At 47.9% G+C, this 21328-nt stretch overlaps 1 protein-coding gene across 2 annotated transcripts in view; it reads right to left on the reverse strand.

Moving 5' to 3' along the window:
• Nucleotides 1–382: 382 nt before the first annotated feature.
• The window catches only part of LOC110486220 (gap junction gamma-1 protein), a 55182-nt gene continuing 34236 nt past the window's right edge, over nucleotides 383–21328 (reverse strand). For both annotated transcript variants that reach the window (XM_021557661.2, XM_021557660.2), the window contains exon 2: nucleotides 383–4351. In XM_021557661.2, coding sequence (XP_021413336.2) covers nucleotides 2846–4297 — 1452 coding nt within the window. In that variant the 5' untranslated portion in view covers nucleotides 4298–4351 and the 3' untranslated portion in view covers nucleotides 383–2845. The remainder of the gene's footprint in view (nucleotides 4352–21328) is intronic.

Raw genomic sequence — 21328 nt, forward strand, 5'->3', positions numbered from 1 at the left:
AGGGCCGGTATTTACAAAGCGTCTCAGAGTAGTAATGCTGGTCTTCAGTGTACAAAACATTAAGAATACCTTCCTAATATCTCAGTGTACACAACATGAAGAATACCTTCACCCCCCCCACTCCTTCTTGACCCAGTCTCATCCCTTTCATCGACACTGATTCAAGTGGGATTAATAACGGATCCGAGCTTTCACCTGGATTCAGCTGGTCAGTCTATGTCATGGAAAGAGCAGGTGTTCATAATGTGTTGTACACGGAGTGTAATTACAATCTAAAAGGCCAAACTGATCTTAGATCAGCACTCACTACCCTGAGATGATTTCTGAATATGGGCCCAGAAGTTTTCTACATTGCAAATACGAGTCTATTTCCATACAAGGATACATTTGGCAATTGTATTTTTTATTTTACACATCAACAACATGATACACAACTACTGTACCTATAAAAATAAATTATCTTTATAATTTGAAGGCAATAAAATAACCAATTCTAGAAGATATCTGTAAATACAATCTTTTGTTAATTTTAGAAATCTTTATTGACGAAAAAAAAGTTTGAAAAACACGACTGGTCAAAAAAACACCCAAAAAAACAATTTCACCTCTGCTACATTAGACCTCCCAAAACACACCAAAACACACTTAGACATAATCAAAAAAAATAGAGACTTTTAAAAAAAATACAAAGGATTGGTCATACACATGTTCTTCTCCTCTGTGATTCAGGTAGCATGGCCACAGTATTCCTTGGCAAAAGCTACATGACAACCTGGCTGCATAGTAGCCCAACGTTGTCTTGGCAATGGCGGTGACGCTGCCTTCATCACACGAACAGTGTTTGGTCTCTAAAGCTTCATCTCAAATGGCACCCTATTCCCTATATATTGCAGTACTTTTGCCCGGGGTCCATAGGGAATAGGGTGCAATTTAGGACACACAGCCTATATGGCAGTTCAGAGAAATACTTGGACAGAGGAGAACAGAGAGGAAGATCATCAACACTACCTAGCTTAGAGAGTTGTTTTTATTGCAGCCTTGTTGGTCTCAGAACATTTGTACGGAAGATACTTGTAAGGAAGAGGTTGAAAAGGAAACTGTGGCCTACTGTGTAACTGGAGAGACTAACTTCAGGTGTTTGGAATGCTGGGTGATCATTGGTAACTCAAAATTAGTAAGTACTAGTAAGATACCAAATTAAAGTAAGCAATATCGTACTTAGGGGATGATAAATCCTCAGTTTAAAAGCTGTACCACCAGGGGGCACTCATTAACCAGACAGATAAAATGCCAACCCAGTACTGAGAGACCTTACACAGGTCCAAACTGGAGAGAACTAGAGACGGAGAAACACAGAGAAAATAAAGTGAAAAGATTGCAGGTTTACAGAGGGAGTTGTCAATAAATAGTATTAATTCATTGTGAAGGAGGGGGAACTCCAGTGGGCGCAAGAGTAGCCCTCTTCACCAGACTCCGTCTACATCAACCATATCGCTGACCACTTTCATCTGATCAAGCCATGAACTGTCCCTCCACCTGGAAGATGCATGCACTCAAAGACTTGGCCTGGGTCAAATATCAAGTCCCACACACTAAACATCAGTGACCTTGGAGACAAAAATAGATACACAATAGCCTTCAGGGAAGGTGAACATACACATTATGATTGACCTTTTCATTATTAACCCTGCATTATGAAGTCATTGCATTATGAAGTCATTGCATTATGAAGCCATTGCATTATGATGTCATTGCATTATGAAGTCATTGCATTATGATGCCATTGCATTATGATGTCAGTGCATTATAAAGTAATTGTTTTCAACTGTCTTTGTATTACGATGTCGTTCATTGCATTATGATGTCCATTCATTCTGATGCCAATGTATTACGAAGCCTGTGACTTTGCAGAAATTCAGACCGACAGATTAGCTTGATCGAAATCTGGAATGGAAATCAGGATCACCAAGAGAATGGACGGGATATAAATAAATGGATCAGAAAAAAAAAAGATTGATAACGATAGAGTCATTTTCTCAGCCCAATATCCTCTGGAAGACTTGCCTGGCTGCCCAGAATCCTTGATCCGGTCAAACGCTACGCCACGCCCACGGATGTTAGTTCCTTCGCCTCAATGAGTCTGGATCGGAGTACCCTTCACCGAATGCAAACACATTCGAGGCCATCTGATTGGTCCAGAAACCGATGGGTTGGGCCAGAGCCAGAACACAAGTGGGTAAAGCGGCGCCCATGGACTCCGATTGGTTAGAGACGATCCAATCGCTGGTGACTTGGTTTTGTACAATGCCCCATGTGCCCTTCGTCACCACAAACGACTTCAATGATGGCAGGCTCAGACTAAAGTATGCACCAAACTACAGAATCATTTAGTGTGAGTCGTCAGGCTACTGGAAGACAGGGACAGTAGGAAGACAACAGAGAACAAGTGTCTGCCTCAGAATTGGAAGAGTTCAGAAACACTAGAGACTGTTTCAGAGAGTTGTGTCGGGGTGTTTTAGGTTAGACAGCGACAGCCCAGACAAACAACTGCCTGCTGCAAAATCACTAATGCTCCTGACACACCTGTCCACACTGACATACTACTACTGTAGGCTAGTCTCCTCTAGCTTGTGGGATTTTTTAAAGGCACAACATGGTGTTGAAATATCCACAGAAAGACAACATGACATCCCACTACCTCAGCCCTCCGTTCAGGGCCGGTCCTGGAGTTTTCGGGGCGACCCCTTCCCTCACTGACACATACTCTACAGGGATATGGGGCTCTGTCAGTGCTGGAGTGAGTATGTGTGTGTGTGTGTGTGTGTGTGTGTGTGTGTGTACATGGTCAAATCCACACAGAAGGCTTGCCCACCCCTGACTTGCCACTACTGCTGTTGCTGCTGCTCCCAGTCCCTTCTCCACTGCTGCCCCCCTTGCCGTGTTTGAAGCGGTGCTTGCGCTCCTTGTGAGGCTGTGGCTGTGGCTGGGCCTGGGTGATGTTGCTTTGGGGCTTGTCATCATGGTTGTCCCCCAGGTGTTCCTCTGCCCTGTGCTGCTGGCTGTAGGCCTGGATGGCTGCCTCTAGCTGGTCATGGGCATGCAGGATCATGTCCTTGTTGAGGGCCACGCGGGCCTCCCCTCCCGTAGGGAAATTGTCCTCGTTGCTCCCAAACTGCTGCTGCTCCTCCTGGGCAATGTTGGCCCGGTTCTGTTTGCACGCCATCTTGGCGTTGCTCAAGTCCGTGTAGGGGATCTGCTCCGGCTTCACCACGATGTTGTAGCCCGGTGGAGCCGACGGGGCGTTCCACGAGAACGGGTACCCCACGTAGTCAGCACCCCCGTCCCCCACCACCCCTCCCCCCGTGCCCGGCTCCGGGACTGGCACCCCCACGGAGACCCCCACGCTGGGTCCCAGCAGCCCCAGCTGGTACTCGTCCTCCTGGGGCGGGCAGCGGCGACGGCGGAGGATGTCACAGATGGTCCCGATGCCCAGGTGCAGCATCTCCCACACGTTGAGGGTGAGGCAGAGCACCGTGACGCCGTACATGATGCGCAGGAAGATGGTCTTCTCCGTGGGCCGCGACACGAAGCAGTCCACGCTGTGGGGGCAGGGCTTGAAGGAGCACACGAACACGGGAATGACACGGAATCCGTACAGCAGGTATTGGCCCGCCAGGAAGCTCGCCTCCAGCGCCGTGCGAGTCACCAGCTGCAGCACGTAGATACGCATCAGCCCGTCTCCCTGGATACGCCGCCGCCCGTCATGGCGTACCTTGGGCTTGGGCCGCGGGGCCAGCGGGTCGACCCGGCGAGGGGGCTCGGGCTCAGGCACCTCGTAGATCATAGGGTCATCCTCTTGGTCCTGGTCCTGGTCCTCCTCTATACCCCGGTGCTGCCGCGCCCCGAAGCAGATCTTCCTGGGCCTCCGATGGGTGTATCCCCCTCCACCCCCTCCCCCTGTCTCAGTGGCCACTCCTCCCCCGCCCTTGTCCAGCTGGGCGATCTTGTTGACGGCGTAGCCCATGTACATGAGAGATGGCATGGCCACCAGGATGATCTGGAAGACCCAGAAGCGGACGTGCGATAGCGGCGCGAAGGCGTCGTAGCAGACGTTCTCGCAGCCCGGCTGGCCCGAGTTGCAGACGAACTTGCTCTGCTCGTCGTAGTAGATGGACTCTCCCCCGACGGCGGTGAGGACGATGCGGAAGACAACAAGCACGGTGAGCCACAGCTTCCCCACGAAGGTGGAGTGGTTGTGGATCTCCTCCAGCAGCCGCGTGAGGAAGCTCCAGCTCATTATGTCACTGGACAGTGGGGCAGACAGGGTCCCGCACTCACCTGCTCACAGACTCTACACACACACAGAGAAAGAGAGAAAGAGAGAACGAGTGTGAGTGAGAGTGTGAGAGAGAGAGATGAAGACAGAGGGAGAGAGAGAGGAGAGAGAAGAATAGGGAGTGATGAAGACAGAGGGATGAGAGAGGGAGAGGGAGAGAGAGAAAGAGAAAATTAGTCAATTATGAAAGGAGATTATACATAACATACTGTCTACCAACATGTCTCAAAAATGTTGAAGGAAGCAAAGAAATATGAGCGTGCAATTTCTTATCATGAAAGCGGATGAGAGAGGATTTTGACAGGGAATGTAGAGATAGTACAGTTAGAAGCTTTGCTTCTTCAAGTTCAACAGAAGGAGTCACAGATCAATCATGGAGAGGAGAGGAGAGGAGACAGATAGAAAAGCCTAAATCCAAACAAGTGTTCTCTCTGAAATTGAGACAGACTGCAATCTCCACATGCATTAGATCCATTCTACTCTCTGGTATACCCCAAATGAATACACGTTCCAACCCAACAACACAGTTTCAGCACAGTGATATAAATGGGGGTATTTTGAGGGGCTGTACTGTACAACAATAGGATATCAAACCAAAGAAAAAGATGCTCAAATGTAGCAGAGAGGAGAGACAAAATAATCCCAATAGGAATTGAGCAGAACACATTTTACACTCACTAACACACACACACTCGCTCTCTCTTTTTGGGGAATAAATCCTCTTGCTCCTGTCTGTGAGGTGCAGATTGTGTTGACTTAACGGTGTTGTTCTGGTGTGTAAATGGCATTGTGTAGTGTAGTGTGGTGTGGTGTGGTGTTGTGTTGTGTGTAGTGCTATATTAAAATGGATGTGTGTGTGGGAGAGATGACTCCTGTCTATGTCAGTTAGCCGTGGGCTCCAGGCAGCCAGTCCAACTGCACCAGTTAAACCAGCAGGCGGCCTGGCCAAAACAAGTGGAGCATGGAGTCACACCGTAGACCCACATTAGCCAAGGCACTGGAGCAGAACCCTAACTGTCCTGCCTGCCTCCAGGGGAGTGTGAGGGGGGGTGAGGGAACAGGTGTCCAGAGCCAGGTTGCCTTCTGCACAGAGTGACACCTTCCTGCTAAGTAGCTCCAATGGTGCATGGCTCATTGTGAGTCGAACTGAAAGGTAAACCCAACCATGAAATAAGAGCTTGGGCTGAGGTTTAAAAGGAGCTCCACAGCGCCTTCCTTCCCCTTCACAGGAAGGTTGGGAGCCCAGATAGAGGGAGGCCAAGAATGGTCTGCTGAACGATGGAGGGAGTGGAAGCTTGGCTGTTGGCTGTTAGTAGACATACTGTAGGATTTGTCACAAATGGCCTCCTATTCCCTACATACTACTTTTCACTAGGGCCCATAGGCACACAACCCTTGTGCTGGAGCTCCTCAGACCCCTGGAGAGGAGAGGAGAGGAGAGGAGAGGAGAGGAGAGGAGAGGAGAGGAGAGGAGAGGAGAGGAGAGGATTGAGTGAGAGTTAGAGATGGGAATGTTTGAAGCTGCCTTCCTGGACTCACTATAAAACATGTGCAGTATTGATCACTGTGACCATAAAAGGTCTGCCTGGGATAGAGGAGGTACTGTACATGTCAGGAATGCTGTGCATACTGCTGTTTTAGAGTGCTTTTGTTAGTGTGTTTTTGTTAGTGTGTGTGTGTTTTTGTTAGTGTGTGTGTGTTTTTGTTAGTGTTAGTGTGTGTGTGTGTGTGTGTGTGTGTGTGTGTGTGTGTGTGTGTGTGTGTGTGTGTGTGTGTGTGTGCTTACGTTCCCACAAGTGTGTTTACTAGGATTGCTGCACATAAATGCCGACGCTCCAGATACTCAACTCGTCTAAAGAAGGACAGTTTTATTGCTTCTTTAATCAGAACAATAGTTTTCACTACTAACATAATTGCAAAATGTTTTTCTAATAATCAATTAGTCTTTTAAAATGATAAACTTGGATTAGCTAACACCACGTGCCATTGGAACACAGGAGTGATGGTTGCTGATAATGGGCCTCTGTATGCCTATGTAGATATTCCATAAGAAATCAGCCATTTCCAGTACAATAGTCATTTACAACATTAACAATGTCTACACTCTATTTCTGAAAAATTTGATGTTATTTAAAATTGACAAAAACATTTTTGCTTTTCTTTCAAAAACAAGGACATTTCTAAGTGACCTCAAACTTTTGAACGGTAGTGTATATATATATATATATAATTTCCAAAACAGAAAAGTGAGTACTGCACCAGTGCTAACACTTCATACCTGACATGTATGAATACGTATCATGAGGACATATTGAGAGTGAGGAGAGGAGCTGAGCTGACATTAACACAGAGCCATTAGGCAGTTTGTCCTTCAAACCGTCTGGACTCTTGTCTGGCTCTGGCCTTTCCTCTCCTGCATGACATCATTATACACACTGTCTTTATAGAACCCTCACTGTTATCCCTCTGCTATCTGTTATCCCTCTGCTATCTGTTATCCCTCTGCTATCTGTTATCCCTCTGCTATCTGTTATCCCTCTGCTATCTGTTATCCCTCTGCTATCTGTTATCCCTAGACACACTTAGACACATACCACACAATCACCCGGTCCAAGGCTAATAAACCGCACTAAGTGACTTGTAACTTAGAGTAAGTACAGTGTGACACAGACGGGGATCTTTTCATCTGAGGAAGACGACACTGAGGATCCGGCAGATGTCAGTATATGTGTTTGAATAAAGCCTGAGCGTTAGAAGATAAATATGTCTGTTTTTCTGAGTGCTCCAACACCTGTTAGCCATATACGAGTTCTTTTTTTGGAAGTTTCTGCCGTGTAAACCCAATCCAGTTGTCTGTTTCTTGAATGTGCATTGTGTTTCTCTTATCTGTCAGCGCTAGCCGTGACAGAGGGGCATCTCGAGTGACACCTGTCATTGAGTCATCACCGTGTGAAAGGAAGATCTGGGTAACAGACCCCTGGATGTTAACATGCTCTCTCTCTGAAATGGGAAGGTGTGAGTGTGTGTGTGTTATATCTGTGTGCCATGTGTGTGTACAGTAGGTGTGTGTGTGTGTGCATGTGGAGGCGGAAAGTGAAAGCGAGCAAAGTGTGTGTGTGTGTGTGTGTGTGTGTGTGTGTGTGTGTGTGTGTGTGTGTGTGTGTGTGTGTGTGTGTGTGTGTGTGCGTTCACACGTGTGCAACTATGTGTGAGCTAGAGGTGGAATACGTTTATGTGTGACAGTGAAAAAGTAACAGAAAGTGATTGTGAACAGAGAGAAGGCACCATGTTAGATGGCCAGAGTGTCCTCTGCCTTGCAGTCAGGATTAGCCTCTTTCTGCACTCAAAGGCCTGGAGCTCCATGGAAAGAACTAGCAGCCTGGGGCCGTCATACCACCACATGCCCATGCGAGAGCCTCCAACATGGGCATATGGCTCCAGCTGCCTCTCCCCTACCATCCTACCAACCCCCCACATCCTGGCCTTCCCTTTCTCAATCATTCTATGTCTATCACTCTCTGTGTTACTAGAATGAGCCGGCCTGCCAACCTCAACACTAACAAATGCTTGTACAAGCGTGCACTCAACCATACCCGTCACGATTCACAGCCATACACACATAGAAACAGCTGTCTGCCCCTCAACATACTCACTCAAATACACAAGAGCCCAGCTACAGTTGAAAATGACAAACTCGCAGCAACCTGGAGTAGTCCTTATTTACATTTACAGTTGTGATGTTTACAGGTGAGCCTGAGAGAAATTGCAAGGCAGAAATTTCACTCTGTTAAATACTTGCATTCTGACCAAAGAGCTTGGAGTGTATATTCAGAGATATAATAGAATGTCCATCCTCTTACCCAACAGATTCTGGACCATCTGTGTATGTAGTCTCCCAACAGACAGAGCAGAGCAGTGGAGTGTGTGTCCTGGTGAGGACTGAGGGGCCAGCTGTGACTCAATGTAACCTCAGCAGCCAGAGAAACACTGGTCCTCCTGGGGAGCATGGGGCTGGATGTAGAGGCAGGGCAGGGGAGCTTGGGGCTGGATGTAGAGGCAGGGCAGGGGAGCATGGGGCTGGATGTAGGGTCAGGACAGGGAAGCATGGGGCTGGAGGTAGGGTCAGGACAGGGGAGCATGGGGCTGGAGGTAGGGTCAGGACAGGGAAGCATGGGGCTGGAGATAGGGTCAGGACAGCGAAGCATGGGGCTGGAGGTCGGGTCAGGACAGGGAAGCATGGGGCTGGAGGTCGGGTCAGGACAGGGGAGCATGGGGCTGGAGGTCGGGTCAGGACAGGGGAGCATGGGGCTGGAGGTAGGGTCAGGACAGGGGAGCTTGGGGCTGGAGGTAGGGTCAGGACAGGGAAGCATGGGGCTGGAGGTAGGGTCAGGACAGGGGAGCATGGGGCTGGAGGTCGGGTCAGGACAGGGGAGCATGGGCCTGGAGAAGGAGCAGGACAGAGGACCCAGCCTGCCCAGTGGATCTGGGCCGATTCCAGCTACGTGTCAGAGGACTCAGTAGCCTAGTGGCTAGAGCATTGGACTAGCAACCAAAAGGTTGCAAGATCAAATCCCCCAGCTGACAAGGTAAAAATCTGTCATTCTGCCCCTGAACAAGACAGTAAACCCACTGTTCCTTGGCCATCATTGAATATAATTATTTGTTCTTAACTGACTTGCCTAGTTAAATAAAGGTAAAATAAAAAAACAAGCCCAAACGTATGACTTGGGGCTCGGGCCGATTGGGGATATTCTCTGGCAGATGATTACACGGGCTTACACGCCATGAGGCGACGCAGAATTGCCCCAGCGTCGTCTGAGTTATGGGAGGGTTTGGCCGGCCGGGATCTCCTTGTCCCATAGCTCTGTAGTGACTCCTGTGGTGGGCTAGGCGCATGCACGGTCACCAGGTGTATGGCGTTTCCTCAGAGACATATTCATTTTGTGTGGACGGGTATAATTTGTATGTATATATAATAGTAATATTGAATCGGGCTGCTTCTGTGGGTTTCTGGCAAGATGCCGGCAAAGTCGGCTGAATTCTGGTAGACGGAAACGGGCCGATTCTGGGCAGTCATTCATTTTGATTCCTGGCCGAGTCTCGAAACCCGATTCCGGGCCGATTCAATCAGTTCCAGGCCCCCGGAAGAGGACAGCTTCTGGGCCGATTCCTCATTGCTAGCTGGGGAGCATGGGGCTGGATGTAGGGGCAGGACAAGGCAGCATGGGGACCAGTTCAGAAAGTAAACCAAGGGCTAGATTCAGTCTGTAGTGCGGAAGATCTGTGTTGTAGCGTAGTTGAAATTGAAAGGTAATTTCCGATTGAGCCAACATATGCAGCAATTCACCGTGAATGCAGTATCCACGTACGCAGGAAAACATTGCCTTTAACGCTGATCTTCTGCGATACGGATTGAATCGAGCCGTGAAAAGCATGGAAGAGGATTGGAATAAGAATGTCAGCGCACTTCCTGGATTGAATGAGATTTAAATGGATTTGACCCCCAACCCTGTCCTAAAGCAGGACAGCTGAGCACGGAGGGTCGTGTCTCCATGTGTGGATGGGATGGAAGGAGAGCCCAGTGAGAAGGAATGTGTTTGTGTCACTGGGTATACGGTATCCAGATATATCCTACGTGTTGTTGAGCAGTGGACAGGCTGCATTAGACAAATAACTACATGGAGTCTCCATAAACCGTCAACTAACATGATGAGCCGCCATTTATCTTATGCATGTTTACTCTCTTCCCCCTCCCCCTCCCTCCCTGAGGCAGTGTATTGTGTCTCTCTCACTCTCGTGTTATTTCTCTCTCAAGGTTGAATTGACACTCACCCCCAAAAGGGAACGAGAGACTTTACATTTGCTTGTCTACATTAACTGCCGCTGGGGGTTTGCATATTCACACATCAATACACACACGCACACGCACACGCACTGCTACTGTGTGCGTTAGAAGGAAAATGTGGGCGGGCAGTTGGATAATGAACATAAATTGTATGAAAATACTCCACAGTGAGTTGTGAGGGGGAAATAGTGATTGTCTCCCCAGTTGGGGAGGGAAGACTTCACAGAAGTGAAAGTGCTGGAGCATGAAGCCTATGTACACAAAACAGACAAACACACCTAAAAAACACAAAGAAAAACATTCAATGACAATAGAGATCCCTCCTGCAGCGCACAAATGTCGATACACGCTCAGGGGTCACAAGTTCCCTCAACTTCCCTCTCTCTCTCTCCCGGCACCACGGTCCCAGCCTGGTGAACACCTCCATTCCTCCTTCCTTACACTCAGCTGGACATTTCGATGAAACATGGTGAAGCCCCAAAATTGCCCTCCCTGGAAGCCTGTGTTTCCAACATAAGGAAGTGGATGGAGGCAAATGTTCTACTTTTAAACAAAACAGAGATGCTTGTTCTACATCCCAAGAAACAAAGAGATCTTCTGTTGAATCTGACAGTTCATCTTGATGGTTGTACAGTCGTCTCAGATAAAACTGTGAAGGACCTCGGTGTTACTCTGGACCCTGATCTCTCTTTTGACAAACCTATCAAGACTGTTTCAAGGACATCTTTTTTCCATCGAAGTAGCATTGCAAAAATCAGAAACTTTCTGTCCAAAAATGATGCAGAAAAATGTATCCATGCTTTGTCACTTCTAGGTTAGACTACTGCAATGCTCTACTTTCCGGCTACCCGGATAAAGCACTAAATAAACTTCACTTAGTGCTAAATACGGCTGCTAGAATCTTGACTAGAACCAGAAAATGTGATCATATTACTCCAGTTCTAGCCTCTCCACACTGGCTTCCTGTTAAGGCAATGGCTGATTTCAAGGTTTTACTGCTAACCTACAAAGCATTACATGGGCTTGCTCCTACCTAATCTTTCCGATTTGGTCCTGCCGTACATACCTACACGTGCGCTAAGGTCACAAGACGCAGGCCTCCTAATTGTCCCTAGAATTTCTAAGCAAACAGCTGGAGGCAGGTCTTTCTCCTATAGAGCTCAACTTTTATGGAATGGTCTCGAACGTTAAGTCTTTATTGAGGACTCATCTCTTCAGTAGGCCCTATGATTGAGTGTAGTCTGGCCCAAGAGTGTGAAGGTGAACAGAAAGGCACCGGAGCAAAGAACCGCCCTTGCTGTCTCTGCCTGGCTGGTTCCCCTCTCTCCACTGGGATTCTCTGCCTCTAACCCTATTACAGGGGCTGAGTCACTGGCTTACTGGTGCTCTTCCATGCCGTCCCTAGGAGGGGTGCGTCACTTGAGTGGGTTGAGTCACTGACGTGATCTTCCTGTCCGGGTTGGCGCCCCCCCCCTTGGGTTGTGCCGTGGGGGAGATCTTTGTGGGCTATAATCTGCCTTGTCTCAGGATAGTAGGTTGGTGGTTGAAGATATCCCTCTAGTGGTGTGGGGGCTGTGCTTTGGCAAAGTGGGTGGGGTTATATCCTTCCTGTTTGGCCCTGTCCGGGGGTATCATCGGACGGGGCCACAGTGTCTCCCGACCCCTCCTGTCTCAACCTCCAGTATTTATGCTGCAATAGTTTATGTGTCGGGGGCTAGGGTCAGTCTGTTATTTTTATTTTTTTATTTTTTTTATTTCACCTTTATTTAACCAGGTAGGCTAGTTGAGAACAAGTTCTCATTTGCAACTGCGACCTGGCCAAGATAAAGCATAGCAGTATGAGCAGACAACACAGAGTTACACATGGAGTAAACAATTAACAAGTCAATAACACAGTAGAAAACAAAGGGGGAGTCTATATACAATGTGTGCAAAAGGCATGAGGAGGTAGGCGAATAATTACAATTTTGCAGATTAACACTGGAGTGATAAATTATCAGATGGTCATGTACAGGTAGAGATATTGGTGTGCAAAAGAGCAGAAAAGTAAATAAATAAAAACAGTATGGGGATGAGGTAGGTGAAAATGGGTGGGCTATTTACCAATAGACTATGTACAGCTGCAGCGATCGGTTAGCTGCTCAGATAGCTGATGTTTGAAGTTGGTAAGGGAGATAAAAGTCTCCAACTTCAGCGATTTTTGCAATTCGTTCCAGTCACAGGCAGCAGAGTACTGGAACGAAAGGCGGCCAAATGAGGTGTTGGCTTTAGGGATGATCAGTGAGATACACCTGCTGGAGCGCGTGCTACGGATGGGTGTTACCATCGTGACCAGTGAGCTGAGATAAGGCGGAGCTTTACCTAGCATGGACTTGTAGATGACCTGGAGCCAGTGGGTCTGGCGACGAATATGTAGCGAGGGCCAGCCGACTAGAGCATACAAGTCGCAGTGGTGGGTGGTATAAGGTGCTTTAGTGACAAAACGGATGGCACTGTGATAGACTGCATCCAGTTTGCTGAGTAGAGTGTTGGAAGCCATTTTGTAGATGACGTCGCCGAAGTCGAGGATCGGTAGGATAGTCAGTTTTACTAGGGTAAGCTTGGCGGCGTGAGTGAAGGAGGCTTTGTTGCGGAATAGAAAGCCGACTCTTGATTTGATTTTCGATTGGAGATGTTTGATATGAGTCTGGAAGGAGAGTTTGCAGTCTAGCCAGACACCTAGGTACTTATAGATGTCCACATATTCTAGGTCGGAACCATCCAGGGTGGTGATGCTAGGCGGGCATGCGGGTGCAGGCAGCGATCGGTTGAAAAGCATGCATTTGGTTTTGCTAGCGTTTAAGAGCAGTCGGAGGCCACGGAAGGAGTGTTGTATGGCATTGAAGCTTGTTTGGAGGTTAGATAGCACAGTGTCCAATGACGAGCCGAAAGTATATAGAATGGTGTCGTCTGCGTAGAGGTGGATCAGGGAATCGCCCGCAGCAAGAGCAACATCATTGATGTATACAGAGAAAAGAGTCTCTGTCTGCAAAGTAATTGGTGAACCAGGCAAGGCAGTCATCCGAAAAACCGAGGCTACTGAGTCTGCCGATAAGAATATGGTGATTGACAGAGTCGAAAGCCTTGGCAAGGTCGATGAAGACGGCTGCACAGTACTGTCTTTTATCGATGGCGGTTATGATATCGTTTAGTACCTTGAGTGTGGCTGAGGTGCACCCGTGACCGGCTCGGAAACCAGATTGCACAGCGGAGAAGGTACAGTGGGATTCGAGATGGTCAGTGACCTGTTTGTTGACTTGGCTTTCGAAGACCTTAGATAGGCAGGGCAGGATGGATATAGGTCTGTAACAGTTTGGGTCCAGGGTGTCTCCCCCTTTGAAGAGGGGGATGACTGCGGCAGCTTTCCAATCCTTGGGGATCTCAGACGATATGAAAGAGAGGTTGAACAGGCTGGTAATAGGGGTTGCGACAATGGTGGCGGATAGTTTCAGAAATAGAGGGTCCAGATTGTCAAGCCCAGCTGATTTGTACGGGTCCAGGTTTTGCAGCTCTTTCAGAACATCTGCTATCTGGATTTGGGTAAAGGAGAACCTGGAGAGGCTTGGGCGAGGAGCAGCGGGGGGGGGGCGGGGCTGTTGGCCGAGGTTGAAGTAGCCAGGCGGAAGGCATGGCCAGCCGTTGAGAAATGCTTATTGAAGTTTTCGATAATCATGGATTTATCGGTGGTGACCGTGTTACCTAGCCTCAGTGCAGTGGGCAGCTGGGAGGAGGTGCTCTTGTTCTCCATTGACTTCACAGTGTCCCAGAACTTTTTGGAGTTGGAGCTACAGGATGCAAACTTCTGCCTGAAGAAGCTGGCCTTAGCTTTCCTGACTGACTGCGTGTATTGGTTCCGGACTTCCCTGAACAGTTGCATATCACGGGGACTATTCGATGCTATTGCAGTCCGCCACAGGATGTTTTTGTGCTGGTCGAGGGCAGTCAGGTCTGGGGTGAACCAAGGGCTGTATCTGTTCTTAGTTCTGAATTTTTTGAACGGAGCATGCTTATCTAAAATGGTGAGGAAGTTACTTTTAAAGAATGACCAGGCATCCTCAACTGACGGGATGAGGTCAATGTCCTTCCAGGATACCCGGGCCAGGTCGATTAGAAAGGCCTGCTCACAGAAGTGTTTTAGGGAGCGTTTGACAGTGATGAGGGGTGGTCGTTTGACTGCGGCTCCGTAGCGGATACAGGCAATGAGGCAGTGATCGCTGAGATCCTGGTTGAAGACAGCGGAGGTGTATTTGGAGGGCCAGTTGGTCAGGATGACGTCTATGAGGGTGCCCTTGTTTACAGAGTTAGGGTTGTACCTGGTGGGTTCCTTGATGATTTGTGTGAGATTGAGGGCATCTAGCTTAGATTGTAGGACTGCCGGGGTGTTAAGCATATCCCAGTTTAGGTCACCTAACAGAACAAACTCTGAAGCTAGATGGGGGGCGATCAATTCACAAATGGTGTCCAGGGCACAGCTGGGAGCTGAGGGAGGTCGGTAGCAGGTGGCAACAGTGAGAGACTTATTTCTGGAGAGAGTAATTTTCAAAATTAGTAGTTCGAACTGTTTGGGTATGGACCTGGAAAGTATGACATTACTTTGCAGGCTATCTCTGCAGTAGACTGCAACTCCTCCCCCTTTGGCAGTTCTATCTTGACGGAAGATGTTATAGTTGGGTATGGAAATCTCTGAATTTTTGGTGGCCTTCCTGAGCCAGGATTCAGACACAGCAAGGACATCAGGGTTAGCAGAGTGTGCTAAAGCAGTGAGTAAAACAAACTTAGGGAGGAGGCTTCTGATGTTGACATGCATGAAACCAAGGCTTTTTCGATCACAGAAGTCAACAAATGAGGGTGCCTGGGGACATGCAGGGCCTGGGTTTACCTCCACATCACCCGCGGAACAGAGAAGGAGTAGTATGAGAGTGCGGCTAAAGGCTATCAAAACTGGTCGCCTAGAGCGTTGGGGACAGAGAATAAGAGGAGCAGGTTTCTGGGCATGGTAGAATATATTCAGGGCATAATGCGCAGACAGGGGTATGGTGGGGTGCGGGTACAGCGGAGGTAAGCCCAGGCACTGGGTGATGATGAGAGAGGTTGTATCTCTGGACATGCTGGTTGTAATGGGTGAGGTCACCGCATGTGTGGGAGGTGGGACAAAGGGGTTATCAGGGGTATGAAGAGTGGAACTAGGGGCTCCATTGTGAACTAAAACAATGATAACTAACCTGAACAACAGTATACAAGGCATATTGACACTTGAGAGAGACATACAGCGAGGCATACAGTAATCACAGGTGTTGAGTTGGGAAAGCTAGCTAAAACAGTAGGTGAGACAACAGCTAATCAGCAAGCACAACAACAGCAGGTAAAATGGCGTTGACTAGGCAACGGGGCCAACAGATAAAACAAACAAGCAGAATGGAGTACCGTGATTAATGGACAGTCCAGCGTGCATCAGCTATGTAGCCAAGAGATCAGTGTCCAGGGGGCAGCGGTGGATGGGGCAGGGAAGCTGGACTGGCGAGTGTTATCCAGGTTAAAAAAACTAACAATGACTAAATAGCTTGTAGCTAGTTAGCTGGTTAGCTTCTGGGGGTTCTTGAGTGTGTACTAAAAATTAAAAATAATAGCGATTCCGTATCACATTGGGTGAGGCAGGTTTCCGGAAGGTATAAACAAGTTAAAAATCAAAAAGAGATAGAAAGTAAATATGGATCCAGTGAGTGTTTGGGACGCGGCGATTCAGACGGTTAGCAGGCCTGTACTAACAAGCTAACAGTTTGTAGGCCCGGGCTAAACAAGGTAGCAGTTAGCGGACCGGAGCTGGACAAGCTAGCAGTTAGCAGGCCGAGTTAGCAAGCAGGGAGATAGCGAGGGCTAGAGAGTTAGCCTTTGGGGGACGTCGCGATGGGGTGAGTCTGTTTATTCCTCTTTTTTATTTTTATTTTTTTTTTAACCTTTATTTTACTAGGCAAGTCAGTTAAGAACAAATTCTTATTTTCAATGACGGCCTAGGAACAGTGGGTTAACTGCCTGTTCAGGGGCAGAACGACAGAACGACAGATTTTGTACCTTGTCAGCTCGGGGATTTGAACCTTTCGGTTACTAGTCCAATGCTCTAACCACTAGGCTACCCTGCCGCCCCTCTTCATGCGGTGACATCGATAGACCGGTCGTGGAGTATTTCTCCTGTCTTATCCAGTGTCCTGTGTGAATTTAAGTATGCTCTCTCTAATTCTCTCTTTTTTTCTCTCTCTCTGAGGACCACGCCTCAGGACTACCTGGCCTGATGACTCCTTGCTGTCCCCAGTCCACCTGGCAGTGCTGCTGCTCCAGTTTCAACTGTTCTGCCTGCTGTTATGGAACCCTGACCTGTTCACCGGACGTGCTACCTGTCCCAGACCTGCTGTTTTCAACTCTCTACAGACAGCAGGAGCGGTAGAGATACTCTGAATGATCGGCTATGAAAAGCCAAGACATTTACTTCTGAGGTGCTGACCTGTTGCACCCTCGACAACCACTGTGATTATTATTATTTGACCCTGCTGGTCATCTATGAACATTTTAACATCTTAGCCATGTTATGTTATAATCTCCACCCGGCACAGCCAGAAGAGGACTGGCCACCCCTCATAGCCTGGTTCCTCTCTAGGTTTCTTCCTAGGTTCTGGCCTTTCTATGGAGTTTTTCCTAGCCCTCGTGCTTCTCCACCTGCATTGCTTGCTGTTTGGGGTTTTAGGCTGAGTTTCTGTACAGCACTTTGTGACATCAGCTGATGTAGGAAGGGCTTTATAAATACATTTGATTTGATCCCTCATTCTCTTGCTCCTCCTCCTAATTAAAATCACACTGTTGAAGCTCGCCATGGGAGAGCCAGCCTCTCTTTTAGGCAAAATGTGACAATAACAGGAAATCAAAGGGAACATCCTTTGTCTTTGCCTTTCCTTCTCCTCTCCCTTCCTTTCTCCCACTCGTCACATCTCATTCTTCTACTCTCCCTTCATTCTTCTTCTCTCCCTTCCGTCACAACATCTCATTATTTTCTCCCCCTTCCCTTCTCCCACAACATCTCATTCCTAAACCCACGCCAAATCTCCCTCAGGTTCATTCCTGTATCCACTCCAAACTTCCATGTCCTAATTGGCACTACCATATGGGGAGATGGCGGTCGACTCCATGTCTGATTGTACGCCCCAAATCAGAAACATGTAAAACACACACATTCCACACACACGCGCGCGCATATGCACGGCCCTATACGCTCACTACGCATGTTGCGTATGACCCTGCAAATTGGGGCGGCAGGGTAGCCTAGTGGTTAGAGCGTTGGACTAGTAACCGGAAGGTTGCGAGTTCAAACCCCCGAGCTGACAAGGTACAAATCTGTCGTTCTGCCCCTGAACAGGCAGTTAACCCACTGTTCCCAGGCTGTCATTGAAAATAAGAATTTGTTCTTAACTGACTTGCCTGGTTAAATAAAGGTAAAATAAAAAAATAAAATAAAAAATTACGCAAGGCCCCCCCCCCCCCCCCCCCCCATCTCTTGGTCTGTCTGTGTCTTGCTTGCTTGCTTTCCAGCCACTTCCAGGGCTGTGTTCTGTGACTTTGTGCCTGACAAAAGAGAGAGTGAAATATAACTATTTATTAAGTTTGATAAAACGCCAACGGGCAACGGTGTTTATAAACTGCAGTCCGGAAAAGATAACTGCGTGGCGCCTGAACATGCGTTCATATGTGCGTGCACGAAATGAAACTCGCGCTTTCCAACAGCAACCTCTGTGGACACCAGTCCTGACCATATACGGGCGTGATGGTACTCCTCATAGGCGCACATTATTTTAAAACAAGACAATGATTATCTTGTCTCTCGGTCAAGGTTTAGTTACAACTCGGGACTAATAAAAGATGGAAAGCAATGGATTGACATTGACTATTGATTTATATATTGAATTAAAAATGTTGATTAGCTGGGCGTACTGGGCAATATGGATGCACATAACCATCAAGTCTTCAGCCAAGCCATAGTAAATATAGTGTTTTATATTTGAAAATGTTTAAAAGGAAATCTGAGGGAGACAGTTTGAATGGGCCTGATGCATCTGATAAAATTAATAATAGTATTGTTATCTATAATGTACAGGTGCTATGCTTAAGTTTGTCAGTAGAGGAGATGCTGGATCATCAGCCAGTACAAGCACAGAATCAGTTGATCCACATCCAGCTTCAGCAAGTACTAACACAGACCCAGTACTGGCAGCTTCAGCAAGTACTAACACAGACCCAGTACTGGCAGCTTCAGCAAGTACTAGCACAGACCCAGTACCGGCTGCTTTAGCAAGTACTAACACAGACCCAGTACTGGCAGCTTCAGCAAGTACTAACACAGACCCAGTACTGCTGGCTTCAGCAAATAGTAACACAGACCCAGTACTGGCAGCTTCAGCAAGTACTAACACAGACCCAGTACTGGCAGCTTCAGCAAGTACTAACACAGACCCAGTACAGCTGGCTTCAGCAAGTACTAACACAGACCCAGTACTGGCAGCTTCAGCAAGTACTAACACAGACCCAGTACTGGCAGCTTCAGCAAGTACTAGCACAGACCCAGTACTGGCTGCTTCAGCAAGTACTAACACAGACCCAGTACTAGCAGCTTCAGCAAGTACTAACACAGACCCAGTACTGGCTGCTTCAGCAAGTACTAACACAGACCCAGTACTGGCAGCTTCAGCAAGTACTAACACAGACCCAGTACTGCTGGCTTCAGCAAATAGTAACACAGACCCAGTACTGGCAGCTTCAGCAAGTACTAACACAGACCCAGTACTGGCAGCTTAAGCAAGTACTAACACAGACCCAGTACTGGCAGCTTCAGCAAGTACTAACACAGACCCAGTACTGGCAGCTTCAGCAAGTACTAGCACAGACCCAGTACCGGCTGCTTTAGCAAGTACTAACACAGACCCAGTACTGGCAGCTTCAGCAAGTACTAGCACAGACCCAGTACTGGCTGCTTCAGCAAGTACTAACACAGACCCAGTACTGGCAGCTTCAGCAAGTACTAGCACAGACCCAGTACTGGCAGCTTCAGCAAGTACTAACACAGACCCAGTACTGGCTGCTTCAGCAAGTACTAACACAGACCCAGTACTGGCAGCTTCAGCAAGTACTAACACAGACCCAGTACTGCTGGCTTCAGCAAATAGTAACACAGACCCAGTACTGGCAGCTTCAGCAAGTACTAACACAGACCCAGTACTGGCAGCTTAAGCAAGTACTAACACAGACCCAGTACTGGCAGCTTCAGCAAGTACTAACACAGACCCAGTACTGGCAGCTTCAGCAAGTACTAGCACAGACCCAGTACCGGCTGCTTTAGCAAGTACTAACACAGACCCAGTACTGGCAGCTTCAGCAAGTACTAACACAGACCCAGTACTGCTGGCTTCAGCAAATAGTAACACAGACCCAGTACTGGCAGCTTCAGCAAGTACTAACACAGACCCAGTACTGGCAGCTTCAGCAAGTACTAACACAGACCCAGTACAGCTGGCTTCAGCAAGTACTAACACAGACCCAGTACTGGCAGCTTCAGCAAGTACTAACACAGACCCAGTACTGGCAGCTTCAGCAAGTACTAGCACAGACCCAGTACTGGCTGCTTCAGCAAGTACTAACACAGACCCAGTACTGGCTGCTTCAGCAAGTACTAACACAGACCCAGTACTGGCAGCTTCAGCAAGTACTAACACAGACCCAGTACTGCTGGCTTCAGCAAATAGTAACACAGACCCAGTACTGGCAGCTTCAGCAAGTACTAACACAGACCCAGTACTGGCAGCTTAAGCAAGTACTAACACAGACCCAGTACAGCTGGCTTCAGCAAGTACTAACACAGACCCAGTACTGGCAGCTTCAGCAAGTACTAACACAGACCCAGTACTGGCAGCTTCAGCAAGTACTAGCACAGACCCAGTACTGGCTGCTTCAGCAAGTACTAACACAGACCCAGTACTGGCAGCTTCAGCAAGTACTATCACAGACCCAGTACTGGCAGCTTCAGCAAGTACTAACACAGACCCAGTACTGCTGGCTTCAGCAAATACTAACACAGACCCAGTACTGGCAGCTTCAGCAAATACTAACACAGACCCAGTACTGGCAGCTTCAGCAAGTACTAACACAGACCCAGTACAGCTGGCTTCAGCAAGTACTAACACAGACCCAGTACTGGCAGCTTCAGCAAGTACTAACACAGACCCAGTACTGGGAGCTTCAGCAAGTACTAACACAGACCCAGGTGAAGTACAGGCAGCCTCAGCCAGTACTAGCTCAACCAGAGGTGTACAGCCAGAATCAGATACAAGCAGCTCAGACCCTAATAGAACAGTTGCTGCTCCACCAAATGACCCAGATTGGCCCAGAGTCTTAACAGACTTTATGACGACTGAGTTAGTGCGCAGAGGTCCTTTCAAAACCAGGACTGGATGTTTCTTACCCTAAAGACAATTCTAGAAGAGGTTTCCATTCAGGCTTATTACAGAGACAGCTGTCAAATGAGGAAAAGACTACTTTACTTTCACACTCAATCAAAAACCCACACAGTGTATTGCTTTAGCTGTAAGCTCTTTTCAACAGAAGACTACAAAATAATAAAGGAAGGTGTGAATGACTGGTCCAATATCAATGCCATTCTAAAACCCCATGACGGAAGTCCTGAACACACAGATAATGTGATTAAGTGAAGAGAACTTGATCTGCGCCTAAGTCGGGGACTCAGAGGCTGAAAGAAAGAGATGGCGGGATGTCCTTACACGTTTAATAAGTATCCCTCAGTCTCTGGCTGAAAGAAACCTAGCATTCAGGGGTTCATGAGACAAACTCTTCCAACCAGATAATGGAAACTTCCTAAAAGAGGTTGAATTACTGGCAAAATTTGACCCCGTTATGGAAAATCATCTCAGCAAAATTAAAGATGGAGACACATGCTCATTACCTTGGGAAGCGCACACAGAATGAGCTGATACAGATTGTGAGTGACAAGATTCTGGAAGCAATAGTGACTCAAGTAAGAGACTCAAAGTACTTCTCCATTTATCTTGGACTGTACA

This window comes from Oncorhynchus mykiss, chromosome 13 (genome assembly GCF_013265735.2).
Source record: "Oncorhynchus mykiss isolate Arlee chromosome 13, USDA_OmykA_1.1, whole genome shotgun sequence".
Classification (NCBI taxonomy): domain Eukaryota; kingdom Metazoa; phylum Chordata; class Actinopteri; order Salmoniformes; family Salmonidae; genus Oncorhynchus; species Oncorhynchus mykiss.